Source organism: Ovis aries, chromosome 20, assembly GCF_016772045.2.
Source record: "Ovis aries strain OAR_USU_Benz2616 breed Rambouillet chromosome 20, ARS-UI_Ramb_v3.0, whole genome shotgun sequence".
Lineage (NCBI taxonomy): Eukaryota > Metazoa > Chordata > Mammalia > Artiodactyla > Bovidae > Ovis > Ovis aries.
The window spans coordinates 8,285,846-8,309,557 of record NC_056073.1 but is presented as its reverse complement, the minus strand read 5'-3'; the positions used below and the strand labels follow the sequence as shown (position 1 = coordinate 8,309,557).

The window sequence follows — 23,712 nt, the reverse complement described above, 5'->3', positions numbered from 1 at the left end:
GGTGTGTAGGAACACCTGCTGGTGGTCAGGATTCTCACAAGCCTCGGGATTGCCCTCGACTACCTGCAAACCTCCTCCTCTGTGAGGGCGGCCGGTCTGGCCTGCCTCTCAGAGGCTCAGGGCAAAGGAAGCATCGGGCACACTACAGAGTTATTTGCTGGAGTCAAGGGTGTACAGAGAGCCTCACTGGTTACGGGTGCAGCTTCCAACATTCAGGACAGCGCATCTTGACCTGGTTTAACTTGTGTTTGTGACCCCTGCCCCCTCCCCCAAAGGGAGCACACTTAGGGTCTGTCATTGTTGCTTCTTGTGGGGCTTCGGGGAGGAGCCTTGTGTGTGTGAGACGGAGTGTGTGTAGGGGGCAGACTCAAGGCCTGCCACTCCCGCACAAATAAGGACCCTTTGCAGGGCGCCTCACTGCCCTGTTATCTCCTTTGTCATTGGGGTCAGACTTGAGACAAAAGTCAGCCATGTGAAAGTGTGTTGGGGAATCTCCAGAAATTGATGGCTGGCCCTGTGGTAACTCTAGGGGTCGGGGGGTGGATCCTGAGGGGCTGTGCTCCAGGGCCGCTGACAGCCCACAGGACCCCGGAGCCAGGCAGAGGTGGGCCCCCCTGGGGAGGGGCTCCTGTGAGGTCATCTGCACTCCATGTGTGACCCCAGTGAGATCATGTGGTCCCGGACCTGCATGGCCCAGGGATGCATGCTTCAGCTAGACCGCTAAGGGGGACCCCTGGGAAGCCGGAAGTGGAGAGGCAGAGGGCAGCTCTGCCAGAGGGCAGCTCCACCAGGGTGCCTTACCCGGCGTGTCCTTGGCCTGGGGAGAGCCCTGCCCCCTCTCTGCGGTGGCCGCAGCCGCCCCCTCCATCCCGGTTAATAATTCAGTCTCTCATCTGTATGAAATGAGGGCTTGATGGGAGCTCTGGGGGCATGGAACGGCGGGATGCAGACAGAGGACGGGACCCGGGGGGCCGGGGGTGAGGGAAGGGCCCGTAGCTGGGGCTTTCCGCACAACCCTATCCCAGCCTCTTCTGTCACCCTCTGGGAGCAAGATTGTCCCTTGAGCTTCCCTCTTGGCTACTGGAACCTGTGATCAGAAGCCTTGAACAAGAGGGCAGGCTGCTGAGGCCGGAGAACCTGCCTCTCCCATCCATTCACCTGTTGCTCCATGGCTGAGAGACAGCTTTGCCTGTTGGCACAGCTCTGCCTTCCCCGGAGCTCCGAGGTGGGCGGGGCTTAGACCCCTCTGTGCCCACGTGTTTAACGCCCTTCTGCAGCGCTTGGCAAGCACCTGGCCTCTGTGTGACCTGTTGCGAACGTAGACCCATTTATCCTCATGGGGGCCCTGTCCCGACCCTATGAGCTAAGCACCATCAGCATCCTCATCTTGCAGTCTAGGAAACTGAAGCCCACCAGGTGAGGTGGCAGATCCAAGGTCGTAGCTAGACGATGTGTTCAAGCTGGGGTTCCTGCCCAGACAGTCTGGTGCAAATGCAGTGCAGCGGGTAGCCAAGGGCTCAGCCTTGAAGACCACCCTGTCTCCAGCCCATGCTGGAGGCCACGCTGCAGAAGCTGTGGTACGTCTGGAGCCAGCAGTTCCCCCAGAGCCAGCCGGGAATCTTCCCCTGAACTGTCCGCTCTGGGTGCTGGGGGCCTCCGGTCTGTGACCCCGAGGTTAGGGCACTGGAGTCGGGCTCTGACCTTGGCCACAGTCTCTTGGTGGCCAACATAGGAACAGGAGACGTGCCACCAGCTCCACGGCAGCCCTGGGCAGCAGGGCTCAGTGAGCATGAATTAGCTAAAACTAGAGGAACTTACTTAGGGTGACCTGTGGATCCCTGAGGCCTCAACCTGGCTCCCACATGACACCCGTTGAAGTCCCAGGCCCGTGCCCCTTGGGGTGCCACTCACCCTGCTGGCTGCTGGGGAATTACCTCTATAAGATGTGGTCCTGGCCCTCTAGCAGGGAGGCATGGGTGTGTGTCTGTGTGTGTTTAAGGGTTAATTTCATCATCCTGGCGGTGAGGGAGGAGGCTGCCAGGCAGGCTGTGTGTGGGGCTGTGGGCTTGGGAGGGGAAGCTGGGGTCCCTAGCAGCCTGCCCATGCTCCCCCTTCCTCTCCTCTGCTGTCCCCCATCCTCGACTCAGAGCTCCTGCCCCTCCACCACTTTCCTGCCCTCCCCACTGCGATCCGCCTCTTACAGTCACTCAGGCATACAGGCTGGGGGCCGGAGCACCTGGTCAAATCCACTCTGTGTGGTCCTGGGAACCGGGGAGCTTTTCTGTGCCGCAGTGTTTTCATCTCTGTAGAAATGAATGGGGATCATTACCTCATAGCATTGCTGTGATTATCTGATGACTTCCATACATAAAGAGCTTAAAACAGCGCTTGACGCAGAGTAGATGCTCCTTAGAAGTTAGCAGCCCGTAATCTCCATCCTCATTACAGCCCAGGCCTGGGGCTCCTCCTCCTCCAGAAAGTCTTGCTGGCCTGCTCTAGCCCCGCGGCCTCTGTAGCCCAGCTTAGAAGCCCTCTCTTCTGAGCACTTAAGCACCATAATAACGTGGCTTGGTCAGCTCCTCTGTGCCACGGGTTTTCTGTAACTCATCTCGTATACAGCACTTCTGTGGGGCAAGATGATGACCTTTTTACTGACAAGACATCGAGGCCTCAGGTAGCCAGAGAGTTTGTACAGGAGCTGGAGCAGAGTGCTTGGGTGTGTCCAGCGCCCAGGGGGTGAGGACGGGAGGCCCGGTGCCCTAGGGAGCCACTGCTGTTTGCAGTGAGAAGGTGGCGCAGTGGGTTCCCCGTTTTGCAAAGCTCACTCACCCTGGCTAAGGGGGGGTCACTGACAAGGGGGAGGAGTGGGTAGGGGGGTCATTGACAGGGGGAGGGGTGGGTGGGGGATCAGTGACAAGGGGGAGGAGTGGGTGGGGGGGTCACTGACAGTGGGGAGGGGTGGGTGGGGGATCAGTGACAGGGGGAGGGGTGGGTGGGGGGGTCACTGACAGGGGGAGGGGTGGGTGGGGGATCAGTGACAGGGGGAGGGGTGGGTGGGGGGGTCACTGACAGTGGGGAGGGGTGGGTGGCAATGATGGTGATTTCTGATGTCTGGGGCATCTGGAAGCCACTGAGGGCATCAGGTGTCCTGAAGCCTGAGGGACCTGCGGCCAGCCCCTCACCCTCTCTGGGCCTCAATTTCCCACCCCCTGTACCCCGTGGTGGGGCAGCAGCCCCTGGCTGGTGGCTGCCCATGGCTGAGCTGCTGTAGGGCATCACTGCCCTCATCCACAGACGCAGTTTCTGCCCTGGTGACTTCCCAGCTCACACAGGGTCCAGCCGTACAGTCACGAGGGCAGTGGGCCCTCAGGACCATCCCCCAGGCGCCCCCAGGAGACCATCCCCTGGGATGATGAAGCTAGCCCTGGGCCTAGGGCCAGAGACCCGGCTGTATCCTGGGGGGGCCACTGTGGTTCCCGCCGCACATCTGTGAGCGCTCATGGGCCTCACAGGCACTCCTGCCCTGAACATTTTCGTTGCAGACCGAGAGCGCATCGGGCAGGACTCGGCGTATGAGCAGGAGGGGAAGGTGCAGTTTGTGATCGACGCTGTGTACGCCATGGGCCATGCGCTGCACGCCATGCACCGGGACCTGTGTCCGGGCCGCGTGGGGCTCTGCCCGCGCATGGACCCTGTGGACGGCACCCAGCTGCTCAAGTACATCCGCAATGTCAATTTCTCAGGTGGGGGCACCGCTCAACCCTGGGGAAGGGGTCCCGGGGCCCCATGGGGTGGGAGTGGGGGAGCCTCTTCAGATGCTTCCAGGGAGTAAACACCCCCTGAGATGTTCCATGCAGAGGTGTTGCTGCCCAGGGCTCACGCTCCTCCCTGTCTCTGGGCAAAGGCTCAGCAAAGAAACGGAGTGTGTGACCCCCATGCCCCCCCCAGGCATTGCGGGGAACCCTGTGACTTTCAATGAGAACGGAGATGCACCGGGGCGCTACGACATCTACCAGTACCAGCTGCGTAACGGCTCTGCCGAGTACAAGGTCATTGGCTCCTGGACGGATCACCTGCATCTCCGGGTAAGTGCCCAGCAGGAGGGCAGGGTATGTGGCAGGGGAGAGGGCACCCCGCCCCTGGAGGGGAGCCCTGATGCCTGGGTTTGGTGCTGCCGAGTTGGGGCTTCCTTCCGTCAGAGGGCCCTGAGCCCCCAAACTCCAGAACAGAAGAGCAGGGCAGCTGGGCTCCCGCCCTCCCTGCCCCTGTCCTTCCCTGTTGCCTGGGCCCTCCTGCCTGCTCCCCTCACAGGGCAAACCCTGCAGACAGATGAATTCACACTGGGGTGCAGGGGCTCAGAGTCTTGGGGTTGGGGGTGGGGATGGGGAGAAAGGTGAGGAGGGAGAGGGCTGTGTCTGGACAGAGGAGGATGAAAAGAGCACCGTCATGCAGTGGGGTTCTGCTGGAGGGAAGCTGTTTGAGAATGACTCCATCAAACCACATGAGAAGGCCATCATCTTTCTCGGTGGCATGAAGGGGTTTCTCCTGGGTCCCCAGCCACGCTGTTCCAGGTCATGGCTGTCCCAGGGACTCGGGATCTCCCTCCTGCCCTCGATGTCCCCGGCTACGAATAATGCCATGTTTTGGGGATAAAAGGGACCTGTGATTGGTGCCCCAAGGTGGTGCCTGTGGACTGACTGGTCCCCTCTCTGGGTGGAGGGTGAGCCGCATGCGGGGTGGGCGCAGCGTGACGTCCAGGTGGACCGGACAGGCTCGGGAGGCCCAGATCTGGGAGAGTCACGTCACGTCCCTGCCTTCCGTCCCTGTAAGCGTCTCTTTTTCTGCGAGTCCTGGAGCTCTTCAGGGCACCCTCTGCCCATGATCTCATTTATCCCCAACAATCTTCCAAATCAGAAGGAATATCTGTGGAAACCCGGCCCTAGGGAGGTTCCAAAGGCCACACAGCGTGTTGGGGAGAGAGCCCGTTCCTACAGTGATGCTCTTTGGGCAGCTGAGCGGAGACAGACGGACAGAACAGAGCGAGTGGGAGCAGTGTGGGCAGGGTGGGACCCCAGCCCAGATGGAGGCCTGTCTCGTTCAGATCCAACGTAGCGGGGAGGGGCAGGACCTCCATTCACTGGCAGTGGCAGGCAGCTCATCCTATGGAGCACCCGCTGTGACGGCTCTTGTTCTTATCAAGTTACCTTACTGTAGAGATGCCAGCCCTGCGGGGCGGGCACTGTTGTCACCCCATTCTGCAGGCAAGGTAAGTGAAGGCAGGCCTGAGGGGTGGGAGTGATTCCTGGGTCCCCTCCCCAGGAATCCAAGCCCCTCCATCAGCCTGGAGCTGGCGGGAGGGAGGCGGTGATGCAGAACCGGTCCTCAACTGCCGCACCTTCCCCGTCCCTCCCGAGGGCTCTCGCTCGGGTGGCCAGAGCTCACTGCTTCTTGGAGACTCCAGCACTATTCACTGGCCCCACCTTGGGCCAGCCCTGGGCTGGGGGCTGCAGACAGCAGGGAAGTAACTCAAAGGCCCTGTCCTCCTGGGGCTGATGCTCTGGAGAAGCAGACAGGAATTCCAAGTGGAAGCCGCCGTAAGTCACAGAGGGCTCTGGTGGCCTTGCATCTGCTGTCTTTGGATCAGGCGGGACAACAAAGGCTCAGAGAGGCTGAGGTGTTTGCTCAAGGGCACACAGCCAGCTAGCGACAGAGCTGTGATCCCAACTTTTGACTTCACTCGCTGCTCTTTCCACTGGAGCCACAGTTTTCCGGAACACCCCCCATCCCCCTGGATCCCTGGGTCCCCCCTGCAGCATCACAGATCTGGTGCCCAGAGATTGTCCTGCCCCCTTGTTCCTGCAGGATGGTAGTTGGCCCTGGTCACTGCTGTGCTCATTGGCTTTTAGGGTCATGCCCAGAGCCACAAGGCGAATTTCCTCGAGATTTTTGTCCCCATCTACCATGAAGCCATCTTTGGATTCTCCACCCTGCCTACTCCAACCCACCTCACTCACCCTTTTTCTCAGCTCTAAAATCCTCCCTTCAGCCCCAAACCAACTGGCTATTCCTTCTCCTGGAGTGAGCTCCCAGAGCAAAGGGCCTGCTGTTCTCCAAGCGTGAAAGTGATAGTCGTTCAGTCGTGTCTGACTCTGTGACCCTTTGGACTGTAGCCCACCAGGCTCCTCTGTCCATGGGGATTCTCTAGGCAAGAACACTGGAGTGGGTTGCCGTGCCCTCCTCCAGGGGGTCTTCCCAACCCAGGGATTGAACCCAGGTCTCCTGCATTGCAGACACTTTACCTTCTGAGCCACAGGGGAAGTCCCAAAGCCATTCTCTAAGCATGACCCTTCCTAAGAGCTGATGCTTGGGATATGGCTCCCAAGTGTGGCCACGCTCCCTCTGCTTAGAGCCTGGAGCTCTTGGGGGCTCTCACTTACTTTCCAGAACTTTGTGACCCACTCAGTAGGGCATGCCAGCTTCTGTGGCTCCTTTGCCCGCAGCAGTTGTGTCTTCAGAGGCATGTAACAGAATGCACTCATTCAAAGTAAGGGGCAAGGAAACACCCCTGGGCACACAATGCAGGTTCTCTGATTGAACCTTGGTTCATTGTTCTCTGCTGAACCTGACTGCCTGTGCCACCTGGAGGCCCTGGGGGCTGAGCTACAGGGCAGTGCGTCTCCCCTTTGTGTGCGCACGCCAGTCACCTGTGGGGTTTGGTTAAAACTCAGATTCTGGGACTTCCCTGGCGGTCCGGTGGTTAAGATTTCACTTTCCAATGCAGCGGATGAGGGTGCAGTCCCTGGTCAGGGAGCTAAAATCCTTCATGTGGCATGGCCAAAGAAATCCAGGACATGAAACACCAGAAGCAATTGTAACAAATTCAGTAAAGACTTTACAGATGGCCCACATTAAAAATATATATATTAAAAGAAAAAAAAACTTGGATTCTGAGTCAGTAGGTCTGGGGTGGCCAAACATTTACATTTCCAACCCGCTCCTGGGTGACGCTGATGCCGCCAGTCGGGGACCACCGTGAGTAGCGAGGCCTCACAGGGCTGGACGTCTGGGCTGCTGGCTGTCCACTCTCTGTCCTGTGACTCTAGGCTGTCACGGCTGGTCTCTGTACAACCCTTGGGGGTTTTGTGTTGGAGCAGGATCCCCTGCAGGTCATCTAGGTCTAAATCGTGCCCGGGAGCTTATTTAAATGCAGCTGTTGGATTCGGTTGATCCTGGCAGGGCCAGCTGGGCAGCTGGATTTTAGCCATCTGACTGAGCGATTCAGACACGAGGTTCCAGAGTGCCAGCTAGGGGGGCGGTCCAGGGCCCTGGGCGGCATGTCCTGAGGCCGGCTCCCCTGCGCTGTCGTTGACAGATAGAGCGGATGCTCTGGCCGGGGAGCGGCCAGCAGCTGCCCCGCTCGGTCTGCAGCCTGCCCTGCCAGCCAGGTGAGCGGAAGAAGACGGTGAAGGGCATGCCCTGCTGCTGGCACTGCGAGCCCTGCACGGGGTACCAGTACCAGGTGGACCGCTACACCTGCAAGACCTGTCCCTACGACATGCGGCCCACGGAGAACCGCACGGGCTGCCGGCCCATCCCCATCATCAAGCTCGAGTGGGGCTCGCCCTGGGCCGTGCTGCCCCTCTTCCTGGCCGTGGCAGGCATCGCAGCCACGCTGTTCGTGGTGGTCACCTTCGTGCGCTACAACGACACGCCCATCGTCAAGGCCTCGGGCCGCGAGCTGAGCTACGTGCTGCTGGCCGGCATCTTCCTGTGCTACGCCACCACCTTCCTCATGATCGCCGAGCCCGACCTGGGCACCTGCTCTCTGCGCCGGGTCTTCCTGGGGCTCGGCATGAGCATCAGCTACGCGGCCCTGCTCACCAAGACCAACCGCATCTACCGCATCTTCGAGCAGGGCAAGCGGTCGGTCAGCGCCCCGCGCTTCATCAGCCCCGCCTCGCAGCTGGCCATCACCTTCAGCCTCATCTCCCTGCAGCTGCTGGGCATCTGCGTGTGGTTCGTGGTGGACCCGTCCCACTCGGTGGTGGACTTCCAGGACCAGCGGACACTGGACCCCCGCTTTGCCCGGGGGGTGCTCAAGTGCGACATCTCGGACCTGTCGCTCATCTGCCTGCTGGGCTACAGCATGCTGCTGATGGTCACGTGCACCGTGTACGCCATCAAGACGCGCGGCGTGCCTGAGACCTTCAACGAGGCCAAGCCCATCGGCTTCACCATGTACACCACCTGCATCGTCTGGCTCGCCTTCATCCCCATCTTCTTCGGCACCTCGCAGTCGGCCGACAAGGTGAGTCACGGGGGTAGGCGGGGGGGGCAGGCGGGAGGCGAGCAGGGGGCAGCCTCCCAGGGCTGGCCAGCCCCTCTGGACGTGCCTGCCTTCTCCGGCTCAGGTTTCTCTCCAGCGTTTGCGTCTCTCTTGCCTCCCTCCCTTCTCTTCTCCTGTCCTCTTCCTTTTCTCTCTGCGCCCCCCACCCCATCTCCTCTCTGTCCTTCCTGCTCCTTCCCACCCTCTCTCCACCCTCCACCTTCCCCGACTCTTCATCCTTGCCTCTCCCACCCCGTCCTTTCCTCCTCCCCGTCTCATTCCTGTCTCCCTCTCTCCTGTTTGCTCCTCTGGGATGCTGTGCGCTCTTTCATTCTTCATCTTTCTTTTTTCTGGCCGTGCCATGTGACTTACAGGATTTTAGCTCCTTGACCAGGGATTGAACCCAGGCCTTTGGCAGTGAGAGTGTGCAGTTCTGACCATTGGACGCTCAGGGAGTTCACACTCTTTTTTAGGCTCTCCTTTGTGTCTTTCCCTGCTCAGCCCAGCTTCCTTTCTGTCCACTCCTATCTTCCTCCCCCTCTCTCCACCCTCCTTGCTGCCCTTGAGGAGCCCCAGGGGTCCCCGGGGTGGGTGACGTGTCGGGCGCTGGCTCCCTCCCTTTCCAGCCCCAAAGCTGCCCCAGCGTCCAGGGTCGGATCGGGAGCTCTGGCAGCGTCAGCTCAGGGCCCTTGCTCCGCCTGCTGGAGCTGCTGAAGGGCCGCCATCTGCTGGCTCCGCCAGGCTTTTGGGTCAGACACACACACCCCAAGGGCCCTGTGGACTCTGCCCACGTCACAGCCCCAGTGCTGCCTGGGTTCTGGGGTTTTATCTTGGAGGACTGGGAGTCCCTGAAGTCAGAGGCCAGAGATGGGGCGGATCAGGGGGACCGAGGACCCTACCTCCGGGTCTGACTGTGGGATCCTGGGCAAGCCAACTGGCCTCCACCTCAGCATCTTCACTGTAGAGTGGGCCATGACCCCCCATCTGCAGTCCTCACAGGTGTTGTAATAATCAGTCGGCACGAGGGGTGTAGAAGACACTTGCCCACTGTAAGGACGCTGGGGCTGGGAAGTCGGGGGTAGGGTGGGGATAAGGTTCAGGGTGTTGGGGGGTAGACGGCACAGCTGGCCTAAGAAACAGAGACCCAAGGATGCTGGCTTTTCCTGGGAGCGAGAAGGGAGCCGCTGTGGGCTCTGAGCGGGAGGGCCGCGGTAGGGTGTAGGACCCCTCTGGGGTGAGCCCTGCGGAGGGTGGCGGGGAGCAGGGCAGCAGGGCCGAGGCGGTGTGATGGTGCCCGCAGGAGGTGAGGAGTGGGGGGCTCCGGCCAGGTCCGGGGGTGCGGGGGCTGGGATTCTGGTGGAGCGCATGTGGGTGAGAAGCACAGAGGGGGTCCTCGGTTGACACCCCCGCCCCCAGTTGTTGGTGTGAGCAGTGGGAAGGGAGGAGCCTCCACACGCAGGGGCAGGGTTGGGGAGGCAGCGGAGGAGCCTATGGTGCAGAGATGGGGAACTCCTGCGCACAGGCTGAGTTTAGGAGGCTGCTGAGACGGCCCGGCGCAGCGGACTGGACCGCAGTTGACTCAGTGGTTGACTGTGTGAGTCTGGGGTTCAGGGGCGAGGGCCAGGTTCGACCTGCACCCGGGGGAGTCACCATCCTGAGGACGGCGTTTAAAGGGCAAGCCTGTGTTTGAGCTCCGAGGGACACTGGGCCCCAGTGAGGCTGCAGTCAGAGCCCCACGGGGCTGCTTGTCACGTGCCAGGCACTTGGCCTGGTGGTCGGCAGGTGCCACATGATGGGCCAGGGTACATTCACCATCCGTGTTTACAGATGAGGCAGAGGGAGCTGGAGCGACTTGTCTAAGGTCACCCAGCCAGATGACGGTGCTCTAGCTCAGTAGCCTCTCCCCTCCACCCCTGCAGCTCCGGGGCAGCTCAAGCCTGGCCCTCCCTCGGGATGTGCTCTCCTCTTTTCCAGCAGCTCCTCGAGGGCAGGAGCCTCTGCCCTGTGTCCCTTGGGCCTGGCGCAGGGACGCCTGTGGCCCTTATTCTAACGGTGGCCCTGGGGGTTCTGAGGGGCTGGGGGTTCTGAGACGCAGACCCTGAGGCTGGCAGTAAGCACCCTGAGGCCCGAGAGCAGGCCTGGCTCCTGGCCACCTGCACACTTGAGCCAAAGCCGCTGCCACTGGGGAGCAGCTTGCATTGCAGGTTGGGTCTGGATCTCCCCTCCTGGGGGCCTGCAGGAGGCCCCCGCCGTGGGCAGGTGCAGGCAGAGGCCCCCAAGCTTCACAGTGCCCAGTGAGCCCATGGAGCCAGCAGGGGAGGCCGCCCACACCCCAGGAAGCTGGCAGCTTGAGAAATTACTCTCAACAATCCCAGGAGGCCCTTTCCCTCACCTCCCTGGGGAGTAAGACATGCAGCTGGGAGGCTGCCGGCAGGGTGGTCTGCGCCCTGACTCTGCCTTCCTATAACTCCCCGGCTGGCACCCGGCGCACGGCTCCCCGCATGTTCCTATCTTCCTGGCCCCAGCCCCTCCACCACCCAGCCCTCTCTCAGCACCCCAGGCCACCCTACCTGCCTCTGATTTCTCCCTTTGTAGGAGGCGCCCCTCAGTACTGATTGTGAAGAGGAGCCTCTGAAATGATCTCCTCTGAGGCCCAGAGAGGGACAGGGACCTGCCCCGGGTCACAGAGCAGGCTGGCCCGCACCAATGTGTGGCTGTGGCACCCAGGTCTGCCCCTGATGGCATCGACGTGGGATTTGCCCCTCCTCCTCTGGGCTTCTGCGTGAGGCGAGAGTGGGAACATGAGTGCTGAAGTCCCTCCAGCTCAGAACACCAGGCTTCTTAGAGGCTCAGGCAGCCTGGGTTTGGGTCTGTGCTGTTCACACCTGAGTTACAAATGGTCCCAGTGAAAGCTGCAGGCCCGGCTGCTGGATGCCGGGTGCGCGCGTGTGTGTGTGTGTTTGTGTGTGTGCGTGCACACGTGTGTAGATGGGGTGGAGTGGAGTGAGGCTACTGTGGGGCGTTGTGTTGTGGGTATACGGGTATAGAGGTGTGTGTGTACACTGTGTGTGTATATGCACTTCTGTGCCCGTGACATGGCTCCCCACAGTAGCCCCACCCCACGCTCACCCTGCCTTTTTGTGCACACTGAGCAGTGGATGGCAGCGTGTGCGTGCGTGTGTGTGTGTGTGTACGTTCGCAGGTTGAGTGGGGATGGGCAGGTGTATGTACTGAGGGTCCGTGGCTGTACGAGTGTGTCTGAGTGTGCAGATGAAGTGTGTGTGGTCAGCAGGTGTGTGCAGGTGTGTGCAGGTGTGTTTAGGTGTGTGTGCAGATTATGTGAGTGCATTGTCTGTGCACACGGGTGTGTGCCCAGGTGCGTGAAGGAGTGTGTGTGTGAGAGAGCCCAGGTGTATCTGAGTCAGGAATGTGAGTCCAGGAGTGTGAATGAATGCGGCATCGTCTGGGGACATGGGTGTGGCTCTGTGAGCGTGTGTGTGTATCTGGTAGTGTGCACACTCACAGATGCTTGGCCGCACCCATCCCCCAGGCTACTGGTGTCACTGGTGAGCAGGCGGCCGGATTTCCAGGGCTCACCTCCACAGCCACGCGCCATCACCCTGAGCAGACTGGGGCGCGGTCTCTCCACCCAGTGGGATTACTGCTCCAGCAGGTCGAGGTGGGCCTCAGAGGCCAGCCAGGTTGTGGGGAAGTTCATTGGTCTGGTTCATAGATTCTGACGATCTCAGGACCCACCAGGGTCCAAAGTGGGAGGAACTCCTCAGAGCCTCCCACCAGGCTGAGGGCAAAACCGGGAAATTTGCCGTCCACCTCCACAGCAGCTCCTGTCCACGCCCTTTGCCCCAGGTGACCCCAGGTGACCTCTGTCCTCCCCCATCAAACCCGGCTCTGACAGCCTCGTTCACTCGGGGAGGGGGACCTGGGAGGCTGGTGCAGGGTTCCTTGCAGAGGATTGAGAGGAACAAGGGCCTGACCAAAGTCGAAGAGGGGAGCAGGAAGGGGGTCAGCTCGGGCTGGGGGATGGGCGGAGGGGAGGGCAGGTGCCAGCGCATCCTAGAAGCCTGCCTTGGAGACTTGCACCGGTGCTGGGCCCCAGCCCTGCCGGCTAGAGGGTCAGAGGACCGCTGTTTCTCTGATAGGGTTAACACGCTACCGCCTCCTGGTGACCATGTGTACCCTCACCTGGGGGCTCCCAACCGGTGCTGGAGCCAGTGGTGGGGTGCCAGCCCCACTTTTGTGCACAGGGCCGGCCACCCCTAGCCTGGGGATGGCTAGAGGAGCCCCCAGGAGAGGGACTCCAACAGATCGGGGGCAGTTTTGTTCAGGTTTGGTCTTTTTCTGCCCCTCCTTGTATTTTGTGTGCTGAAAGGCTCCTGGGCTGAAAACACTGAGGCTTGTGTGCAGGGCTGGCTCCATAGTTCTCAGGGCCTGGTGCCAAGTGAGAATGAACACCCCTTATTCAAAAATTACTCAGAACTCAAGGCGTTAAACCGAGTGCGCGTGCCCATGGAGCAAGCTCCGCCTGTGTTGGTGGAGGGGGCCCAGCGGCCCTCAGTGGGTCAGGGCGGAGTGGAGTCTGGAACCCAGTCCCTGGACCCCGACACAGGACTGTATCAACTGCAGGCCTCACTCTGCCCAGAGAAGGGTCCTTGAGCCCCGTCCCACCAACCTAATTTTGGTCCAACAGTACCTCCCCCCATCACCAAGGTGGGGGCAAATGACCTAAGATGAATCTATTCTGGAAATACACCCAAGAATCCCCAGTGTGAAAGAAGAGACACCCCTGCCCTCAGGGACCCCCAAATCTAATGGCAGAGGCATGCCTTGTCCCTAGGGAACCCCCAGTCAATGGTGGAGACCAAGATAGCATGCCTGTTCTTGCTGAATTCAGACCTCCACTATCTTCTCCAAGGGTCTGTTATGATACTCTGGAGCCTGGACCCCTCCACCCCTTCCACCCTGGGGCCCCAATGCCATCTCAGGGGTGGGTGAGGTGGCTGGCACCCTCCACTGGGTTGCCATGACCTTTCCCGTCCGCATGCTGGGGGGTAGTGCTGTGCCTCTGGGTGAGAGTGTGGGTTATGTATGAGGACAGAGGTGTGTGTGCTCACTGGGGAACAGGCTCTTATTTTCCTGGGTCTGTGACATTTTCTGAATGGAGGCCTCTCCGCACTCCTAGCCTCCTCCTCCACACCCCCTTTCAGTGCCCTTAAGTTTCATGTGACCTCGTAGTCTGTGCTTGGGTATCCTTGTGGTTTGGGTGAGGTAGGTGCTATCATCCCATTGTGCTGATGAGAAAATTGAGGGCTGGAGAGGGGATGAGACTTCCCCGGTGTCACACAGCTCTCTTCTCTCAGACCCTCCAGCTTCTCCAGCCCCCTTCCAAAGGCAAGAACCCCCAGGGAAGGGTGGCTGAGATGAAGGCCTTCAGATTCAGGTCATGAGGTATTTATGGAGAGGGGCAGGGGATGGGGAGAATATGAGAACAGGAGGACCTGGCCCCTCCCTTCAGGAGACTTTCCAAGGAGGCCAGAGCCCCTGTGACCTCAGGACTCAAGTCTAGACCCGGGTCCCCCACTGCTGGGCTGGGTGCAAGGAGTGAAGCCTGTCTTGGGGGGTTGGCTAGGATCTGAGAGTCAGGGAGAGCTTCCTGGAGGAGGTGGTACATTAACCAGGCCCCAGGGGAGGGATCCCAGGCTCAGAAATGGCAGATCTAGGAGGCAGAGAGCATTTTCCGCTTTCCCATACCCAGACCCCGGGGCCACAGCCTGGGCTTCCCCTGGCCCCACCCTGGCTGAGGATGCCGGAGAGGCAGCTGAGACCTGGAGGCCCAGGAGGGAAGGAGGAAGTGGGGAGGGGATCCCAGGCTGGGGCAGTGGGAATTGTCGGGCCCTGCCTGGAAGGCCCCACTATTGAAGAATGGATTACCCGACACCCAGATTAATGGGCTTTCATTTTGCTAAACATCTGTCACTGTTAGTGCTGGCGAGTGAGCGTGAAATGAGCTTTGACTGGGCTGCCATCAGTGGATCACGACGGGTGCCGTGGCTCCTGTGCCAGCTGCCTGTTCTGTACAGAGTGGCATGGGGGTGCAGTCACTGAATGGGGGTCCTGGCCACAGCGCGGTGCCATGGCCACTGGGAGCTACTACAAGGCACCTTCCGATGTTCACCTCACTCCCAGCCCTGTGCAGGGGGCTGCTTCAGGGGAGGGTCAGCTGTCCCCCGAGAGCCCCGCCCCTGGGCCTCTCCCAGATAGCATATAACAGTGGTGAACCCTTGTGTGCACCGACCCCATACCAGATATTTTACATGCCTTTGCCATTTATTAAGTCATTTCAAACTCACACACCCCTGTGAGGTAAGGACTAGAACTCTCATGCCCGAGGAAACAGGCCCAAAGGGTGTGGCTTGTCCAAGATCACGTAGTGACTGGTGGAGCCAGGCTGAATCTAGGCTCAATACCATGGCTCCCTTCCTCCCGAAACCAGCAAGACACAGGGCGGGGTCCCCAGCGGTGCCTGTCTGAGGGGTGGGCTTCGGACAGGGCCCCCGCGAGCCCGGGGCAGAGCGCGCTCTGATGCCGCCCCCGGCCCGCCCCCCAGCTGTACATCCAGACGACGACGCTGACGGTCTCGGTGAGTCTGAGCGCCTCGGTGTCCCTGGGGATGCTCTACATGCCCAAGGTCTACATCATCCTCTTCCACCCGGAGCAGAACGTGCCCAAGCGCAAGCGCAGTCTCAAAGCCGTCGTCACCGCTGCCACCATGTCCAACAAGTTCACGCAGAAAGGCAGCTTCCGGCCCAACGGCGAGGCCAAGTCCGAACTCTGCGAGAACCTGGAAGCCCCCGGTGAGTGCCCAGCCCCGCCCCTCTCCTCTGGACCAGCCCAGGCCCCGCCCCTCTCCCGCTGGACCAGCCCAGGCCCCGCCCCTCTCCCTCTGGACCAGCCCAGGCCCCGCCCCTCTCCCTCTGGACCAGCCCAAGCCCCGCCCTCTTCCTGGAGCCGCTCCCCGCTTCCCCGCTCCCAACCAAGTCTGTTCCAATGGGGTCACAGGGAGAGCCCTGAGGCCAACGTGCGGGGTTCCCATCCAGAGGAGAGGCTTGAGGCACCAGCTTAGCCCACTCTGCCCCGCCCCGTCCTGGGAAGGGGACTCTTGCCTGTCCCTTCCAGGGAACTATGCCCACCTAGGAAGAGTGCGTAGGGGGCCTGGTTAGGCAGGGTGACCTGAGACGCTGGGATTTCTCCACCTTGGCCTCCACATCTGGGCCTGTGCCCTTTCAGTCTCTCTGGGGAGGGGGCACTGTCTGAAAGCAGTTGAAATCCCTCAGCTTGGCTTTGTCCAGCTGCCCCAAGGCAGGGTCCTGAGAGAGAGGGACTCAGGACACCAGTCCTGGGATGGGTAAGTGGGGCCTGGGGTGGGGAGCAGGGCCTGCAGAGTGGTTGGTAGGGGGATGTCCAAGGAGAGAGAGGTAAGGCCTGGGAGGGACAGGTTGGGTGACCATTTCTTGAACCCCGACTGTGGGCCACACCTGCCAGGAACCAGTTTTCATCTTCACAGCAACCTTGAAAGCAGTGGTTTTTAATTATTTGAGGCTACAGATGAGGAAGGGCTTCCCTGGGGGCTCAGATGGTAAAGAATTCGCCTACAATGCAGGAGACCCGGGGTTGATCCCTGAGTGGGGAAGATCCCCTGGAGAAGGAAATGGCAACCCACTCCAGTATTCTGGCCTGGGAAATCCCATGGAGAGAGGAGCCTGGAGGGCTACAGTCCATGAGATCACAAAAGAGCCAGACTCAACTGAACGATTAAACAGATGAGAAAAAGAAGGCTCAGATAGGCGAGGGACTCCCTGGGGCCACATGGCAGCAGGTGATGTCTCACTGCCTCCAAGTAGAGACCGAGGCCTCTGACCTGTGGGCTGCAACTGTACGGGCCTCACTTCCGACTGCTCCCTGGTAGACAGGGTGAAGGGGAACTTGTGTTTCCACCGTAGACCTGGACTCCCTGCCTGGAACCCCTGTAAATGTCTGAATGGTTAAAATAGCAGCCCCTCCTGCCTCCCCACTTTCTGGGAGTCTTGGGGCCTTCTGTTGGTGGCGGCAGAGATAAAGAGCCGCTTTCCCAGGAGAGTTTCAGATCCGGTGGCCCCTCGGGTCAACGCTCTGCTTCCTCCCTCTAGTCCTGGGGGAAAGGCCACAAGTGGACTCTGTTGGGAACAGCAGAAGGGAGATTGGCGAGCACAGGCTCCAGAGAGGGGCCCCTTTGTCACCCACCAAGAGATCAGGAGAAACAGAAGACCTCCCTAGCAGGTATTTGGGCTAGGATAGCCCCTCCTACAGCCTCCCTGCCTTGGGGCTCTGGCTGAAGCATCTTCCATTATCAGTCATTCCCACCTGTAGGAAAAGTTAGCCATAGAAAGGAGGAAAGTCCCTCCCCACATCCAAACAGGACTTTTCACTTCCCAGAGATCTCTCCCATCTGAATGGTCTTCACAGCAGTCCTGTGAGGCCTGGATTGGGCTGGGTCCCCAGCTGAGGCCCAGGGAGGGTGAGTGATTCTCCTGAGGTCACAGAGCAAGGTCATGACTAGCTGGCCACACTGTGTCTTTCTCTTGACTCTGACTCCGTCCGTTCTCCCTGTCTCTCTGTGCAGAGCTGAGTGCCTGGCTTCCAGCACGCCCCTCCGCCCCTGATAACTCTTGGCCACACCCTCCACCAAATGACATTTTATTCTCTACGGTCGTACTCCAGGGCACCAGCTTGCCTGTGCCTACACACAGCCTGGGGCTCCCTTCAGATGCCACGTGGACCCTCCACCTGTGATGGGAAGGGGCGGTGTCATGGGCCTTCCTGCCTCTGGTCTTTCATGTCCACTCAGATGTGCAGAAACCCCCAGGGCAGCCCCTAACTAGGTCCTTCCGTCCTGAGCAGGGACCCCTCGCTGCTTCCCACCCCACACTCCTGGCTTCCTTTTCTTCCTTCCCAGGGAGACTTACCCTTCTTGGGTCCCATCCCCCCAGGCCCCGCTTTGCTCCAGGGTTCATGAGAGCAAGTGGGTCTCAGCCCGCTCAGACCCCAGAGTCTAACAGGAGAGAGCACCCTGACCCCAGAGGGTGGCGTGCATATGCTGTGATGGGCCAGAGGGAACCCCAGGGGTGGGACTGATGGCACCTCGTTGACACTGTTGCGTCTGCCTCTGCTCAGACTGGCATCTGGGGACTGGGGACAAGGAGGGGTCCCCGTGCGGCCTGGCAAGGGAGACTCAGCTTTCCCAGCCTCCTGCTTCCCTGGAGGGCAGGGTGAGAGCTGGTCCTCCCCACTGCCCACCGCACTGAGGACTGGAGGCCGGCTCCCTCGCCCCCACCTTCTCAGCTCGGGGACAACGGCAGCCATGGAGGCGCTGGGCAGGAGCCGGGTGATTAATTCTGGGAACAGCCAGATCGTGGGGGTGTGAGCCAGAGGAGTGGGGAGGTGTCATTCCGTGGAGCAGGGACATTTTTCACTCTGTCACTGGCAGGCCACGTATCTTTAAACAAACAACAGAATAAATAATTCAGGGGCCCGATTGCAGGCAGATTAGGCGAGAAAACACAGGGACGACAAATGGGGGCTGACAGCTCGTGCCGCCACTGCCCAGCTAATTGTTAGCTGAGGCAGCGGCACTGAAAGCCAGCAGCCAGGCATCATCAGTGAGGGATGGGCTGGGGCCCTTGGGTCACACCTCCGCCCCCTCCACGCTGCTGCTGGCCCTGGAGTGTCGCTGGCCCCATCCTGTCCTCATCGATATCTTAGTCTGGTCCCTTCACCTACCATTTTTCAGGGTTTAGGGAGTATTTCTATCTACCCGGTTTCTGAGAGCAGGTAAGGGCTTATCATCACCCCATTTTACAGATAAGGGAGTTGAGGTTCTGAGAGGTTCAATTTGTTAGAAAGTCCAAATGGCAGGGGCTGAGATCCCCTACACCAGTGAGGGCAGGGCTGGACCTCAAGTGTTCTGACTCATGGCCAGAGCTCTTCCTTTTGAGCCTCAGCTCCTGGGGGCTGTGGGCGGAATCATTGCTCCCATTGTCTAGACAGTCGGACTGAGGCTCCGTTGAAGGACTCTGGGGCTGCTGGCTTATAGTGGAGGGCTGAAGGTGCTTCCAGGTCCTGAAACCCAGGGATTGGGTTTTCTAGAGGAGGCAGCTGTGGTCTTGGAGGGAGAGGAGGGGCCCAGCTGTCCCACCCCTCCCCACCACTTTCTCTGTCCCTGCCGCTCTCCCGCGCCCCCACCGCCCCCAGTTCAGGCTCCCAGGCCCCTGCAGTCAGCGGCGATCTTGCTGCTGAGGTTTTCCGTCCCCTCTGAGCCAGGAGCTGCCGATGGGTTTACAGGTTTGGAGATTCAGTTTTATCAGTTCACCCAAAGGGTGATGGAGCCCTGGGGAATTGATGCTCAGTAGCCTGGCCCGCGGACATGAGACTCACAGTCAGTGGCAGGCTCTTTTTCTGAGGTTGGGGGAGAGAGTGGGTGGGGAGGTGGGAGCAGCCGAAGGGAAGGAAGTCTCAGCAAAAAGGGCTGCTCCCCTCCTGCTCTAGGCCGGGAGACCTCGCAGGGCCGGGGAGGAACTGCCTGAGGTCACAGCCGTGCTCCTTGTCCACCCTTGGTCCTCCAGCCTCCCGGAGGGACGTAGGCTGTTTTAGAAATGATGGTGGGTGTCCTTTACACACTGTGCAGTGATGTGCTGGGTTCTCAATGCTGTCCTGGGTGTCGTGGACACCATTGCCTTCCAGTAGCACCTGTCCAGGTAGCACCTAAAACCTGAAATTCCATGCCCCTGCCCAGTGATGGTTAATTTGCTTGGATATTTCCGCTGACAGGGACTAGTTCAGCTCACCCGCCTCACAAAGCCACTCTCAGGTGGGGCCAGGAGAGAGTTCTTCCTTTAGCCTCCCTACTTGTCCCCTGGTGTCCCCCCTGCTCACCCCATCCTGGCAACCTTGCTTCTTTCCACACCCGGGGGACCCTCTGAGAGAGCGTCGCTGCAGTCCCGCCTGTATGAGTGAGCTTCCAGTCACGCTGCTATGACAGAGAGGCCCCAGGACAGAGCGGCTCCAATCAGATTCGTTTCTCTCTGGTCTCTGAGTACATGGCGGGTGGCAGCAGGGACGTGGGCTCCTTCTGCTTGTCTTTCTGCCGGGTCCTAGAGGGCTGTCCTCATCCTCATGCCTGGGGCCACTCGACCTAGATGTCCCTTCTGGGCACAGAACGGAAAAGAGAGGAAGTAGGGAGGAAACGATCTATTTTTTTTTTTCCCCCAAAGAATGAGCTTGATCATTTTATGGTAACAAATAATTCTGCCAAATCTCAGTGATTTAAAACAATAAAGGTCCATTTCCCACTCCTTGCGCATGGGAACAGTCTATTTTCATCAAATGGTATGGACAGCCCTTGACACTTGTCATTAGCAGGAATGTGGTCACATGAGGCCACTCTGGGCTGCAAGGGAGTCTGGGAAATATGGTCCTTTATTTGGCAGTGAAAACTGGTAGATAGACGGCAGGGGGAGGTCAGGGTGCCGCCCACCATCCTGCCATCTTCCACGTCACCTTCTCCAGGCAGACGCCTCTGGCTGTGCCTGGTAGATGCTCCCCTCTGTTCTGAGCTGTTAGGGTCCTGACAGAGTCAAGGCAGTTTTATGACCGGGGGTGCCGCGATGTGCCCCGTCCAGTCTGCTCTCTCAGTAGAGAGAGCACAGGTCAGCCTCCCCAACTCCCCCCGAGCTGTCTGCAGGTCCTGGAGGGAGACCCTGAACCTTGGCAGGACAGGGAAAACCCCAGGAGTCAGGCTGGGCTCCTCACCCATCTGGCCTCAGCTCCTCAGTATTCCAAGACGGTGATGCTTACCTGGCCTCTTTCTGAGGCTGCTGTGAGGTGTGAACTCCAGCAGTGGAGGCACTCGGGACCCTGGGGGTGGGGTTGGGGGCTGACCGTGGCTGGGGGGAGACACCCAGAGAGGCAGCCCTGGCCCCCGTGGTGGGTGAGTGGAAGCCGGAGTGACGCATGCAGATAAGAGGGGCTCAGGGCTGGGGTGAGACAGACCTCCGGCGGGGGAGGGAGATGAGGCTGAGGGGCTCCAAGGACTTCCATCTCCCACCATTTCCCCGGGCATGGAAGTAGGGCCAAGTCAGGCACACACCCCAGTGCCCAGCCCCCTGAGGCCCCTCTGTGGTTCCCTTATCTCCCCTGTCCGCATTTCTGCTCATTCCCCCAAGGCGGTGTGTCTGTATATTCTTTACATGTGCGTTTCTAAAGTGTGTGTTGCATGTCTGAAAAACTCTCCCCTGGACACACTCGAAGACTGTATCATATCAGAAATAAACACAATCCTCTTAAAGCCTGGTGGGATCAGGAGGACGCAGGGACTGGGCATGGGGGGGCGACACTCACAGAGGGATGGCGTCAGCAGGGAGAGCTCTAAGGAGGGTCCGCCTAGGGGGACAAGGTGAAGACGGATGGGCCCGCCAGGCCGGCAGCCCAGGTGTAGGGGTGGGCGGGATGGGTCTGGGGGAAGTGCTCAGTGGGCGGGGTGGGTACTGATGCTCTGGGCAGGGCCATGCCTGCGGAAGGGGTGTTGGATGAAGACAGCCCCTGACTCCTCGCTCCCCGGTCTCTCTCCTTCCAGCGCTGGCCACCAAACAGACCTACGTCACCTACACCAACCATGCCATCTAGCTCAGCCCCTGGAGCCGCCCAGGAGGAGGAGGAGGACGGAGACCCTTGTGGATGGTGTGTCGGGCCAGGGCCAGGGCCATGCCCAGGGGCCCAGCCGATGTCCTCCCCGCCTGTGGGCACCCGCGGACGTGGCTTGGTGCTGCTGACAGTGGGACCCCCGGCGGTCACTGCTGGGTGGCCTGGACAAGTCAGGCAGGGGCCAGGAGGAGGCTGGGGGGCGGGGAAGCCTCAGGCCACCTCGATTGCCTGCGTCCTGCACCACGGCCCCTCTGCAAACCACCGAGGCTCAGGTTGGGAGGCGCCTGCGGCACTGGCTTTCCCCCTCGTCTCTGCCTGTCCTATTGGCGACTCTCTCAGTCTCCATCTCTCTCTATCGCCTTTTCTCGCCATGTGTCTCTGTCTGTGTGCTCTCTGCTTTTTCTGTATCTCCTCTCTGCCTTTTCTCTGCCTCTCCAGCTCTCTCCCGTCTTTTCTCCTGTGCTCCGCCCATCTTTCCCCTCATGCATTTTTGTTTCTGGTCCGCAGCCCCCTCCTTGCCATCTCTTCGTTTCCCTCTCCCTGCCATCTCTTGCTGATTTGCCAAATCCTACATGTTGCTAAAGAGAAAAAAAGGAGAAAAAAAAAATCAAAACACGAAAAAGCCGAAACAAAAGCAAATCTCAAGTGTGTTGCCAAGTGCTGCGTCCTCCTGGTGGCCTCTGTGTGCGTGCCTGTGGCCCGCAGCCTGCCCGCCTGCCCCCCGCCCGTCTGCCGTGTGTCCTGCCCGCCTGCCCGCCTGCCCCTCCAGCCGATGACACGGAGTTCAGTGCCTGGGTGTCTGGTGATGGTTATTGACGACAATGTGTAGCGCATGATTGTTTTTATACCAAGAACATTTCTAATAAAAATAAACACATGGTTTTGCACCTCGGCTCCACATCCACTAAGGGGCCTGCGGTCAGACCCCTGGCTCAGCCCGAAGCTGGAGGGCCTGCGGTTACGGGGAAGGGGGAACTGGGTGACAGGGACACAGGGCTGGAGGGCAGTGGAGGCTGCTTCCTGGGTTGGCCTCAGCTGGGGTCTTGGAGAGTCCCGGGGTAGGGAGGGGCCAACCATAACCTTAACCCCTCCTTCCCTCCCGGCCAGGAAATGCTCCTCTTGAGACGCTGGGTCCAGGGTTCCCAGCACCCAGAGCCCTCCCCTCCTGCCCATCCTGTCTCCTGGCCACAGGTGCTGGGATGATGTGTGGCTGTCCTGGAGATGAGTGTGTGGCGCGTGGCCAGGTAGGCCAGGTGCGTGGCACAGGTGTATATGTGTGTCTCCCCCCCAGCCCTATGCGTCTTGTCTGTTTTGTCTGTGTGTGTGTGTGTGTGTGTGTGTGCACTCCTGTACCTCCACAGGCAAGCTTATTTGTCTTGTGGGAGTGTCTGTCTGCTTAGGCTCCAGTGGGTGTGAGTCCACATCACACCCATGTCACAAGGATGCTGTCCCCGGCAAGTGGGAGCGTGTGTTCACAGCAGCTGGCGCCCGAGGCAGGTTGGGAGGTGGGGAGCGAGCTGCTCGGGGGCTGGGCCCTGCCAGGGGTAAATTACAGAGCCAGCGACACAGCGAGGCCCCAGGCGGCAGCTGCCTGAGCCGCCCCTTCCTGCCCGCCCCCCACCCCCCCCACCCCGCCCTGCTTCCTCTGATACCTGACGGGGCGCTGGAGGGGCCCGAGTGGGGGTTGGCAGGGCCCAGGTGTGGAGCAGGTGTGGGCATGTGTGAGAGGTGAGGTGGGGCATTCAATCACATGTCAGGCCCCTCTATCCGCCTGGGGGGCTACTCCTGGGGGCCAGGCTCGGGAGTCTGTTCTCCTGGGGGTCCGGTGAGACTGTATGTGTGTGCAGCACCTACTGTGTGCTCAGTAAATATGTGTGTGAGGGAGGGAGTGGGGAAGGAGGTCTCACACCCATCATCTTGCTTTCTCAGGGTGGTCCCTGAGGCTGCCACCCAGAATAGAGTCTACTCAGTGCCCAGTGTAGTGTAGGCAGGGGTGGAGTGAGGGAGCTGGATGTGGGGGGGTGGGCAGCTCTCTGACCGCACCCCCTGCCTGGGCACCTTGTCCCCTCAGTGGTCCGGGGCCCTCTATGGTGATTGCCAGGCTGGGTCTGGACAGAGGGCCTGGCCTGGAACCCAAGGGTGTGACACTCAGCCCGGGACTTCCCCAGGTGCCCCCCATATCTGTGGAGCCCCCTTCTAGGTTCCAGGGAGAGTCATGTTCCTTCCAAGGCGGTGCTGCCCGCTCTGTCCCCCTGGTACACAGGAGAGGGCAGTTCAAGGCCTCCTAGAGGGAGGAGGAGACTGAGGGTCAGAGCCACGTGGGGCTCTGCGTGGGCCTTAGGCCGGCCTGCCTGGGGCCCTGGAAATGCTGACGACCCAAGGAAACAGGACAATGGGGGTGAGTGGGTAAGTGGGAAAGCCTTGGGTGGGGTGTGCATTCCCAGCAGGGGTCTCGTGTACAGAGGAGAGGTGAGTAGGCTCTGTGGTGCAGAGATGAGGAGGAAGGACCCGCTCCCAGCAGGGCTTTTGGAAGGCAGGCCTGCTGCAGCTCTGTGGGATGGTGGGCACGATGGAGGCCTAGGCCTGTGGGGCTGGGGCTGGGGTCCCCCAGGTGCTGCAGATGGGGCGGGCCC

At 60.3% G+C, this 23,712-nt stretch overlaps 1 protein-coding gene across 8 annotated transcripts in view; it reads left to right on the top strand.

The window, feature by feature from the left end:
* The window catches only part of GRM4 (glutamate metabotropic receptor 4), a 115,654-nt gene extending 93,688 nt beyond the window's left edge, over positions 1–21,966 (top strand). For 6 of the 8 annotated variants that reach the window (XM_027958402.2, XM_042236937.2, XM_042236936.2 and 3 more), the window contains 5 exons: positions 3,543–3,743; positions 3,949–4,085; positions 7,373–8,308; positions 14,952–15,198; positions 21,012–21,966. In XM_027958402.2, the coding sequence (XP_027814203.1) occupies positions 3,543–3,743; positions 3,949–4,085; positions 7,373–8,308; positions 14,952–15,198; positions 21,012–21,061 (1,571 nt within the window). In that variant the 3' untranslated portion in view covers positions 21,062–21,966. The remainder of the gene's footprint in view (positions 1–3,542; positions 3,744–3,948; positions 4,086–7,372; positions 8,309–14,951; positions 15,199–21,011) is intronic. The other 2 variants (XM_042236938.2, XM_042236940.2) reach the window with 2 other exon arrangements.
* The last annotated feature ends 1,746 nt before the right edge of the window (positions 21,967–23,712 follow it).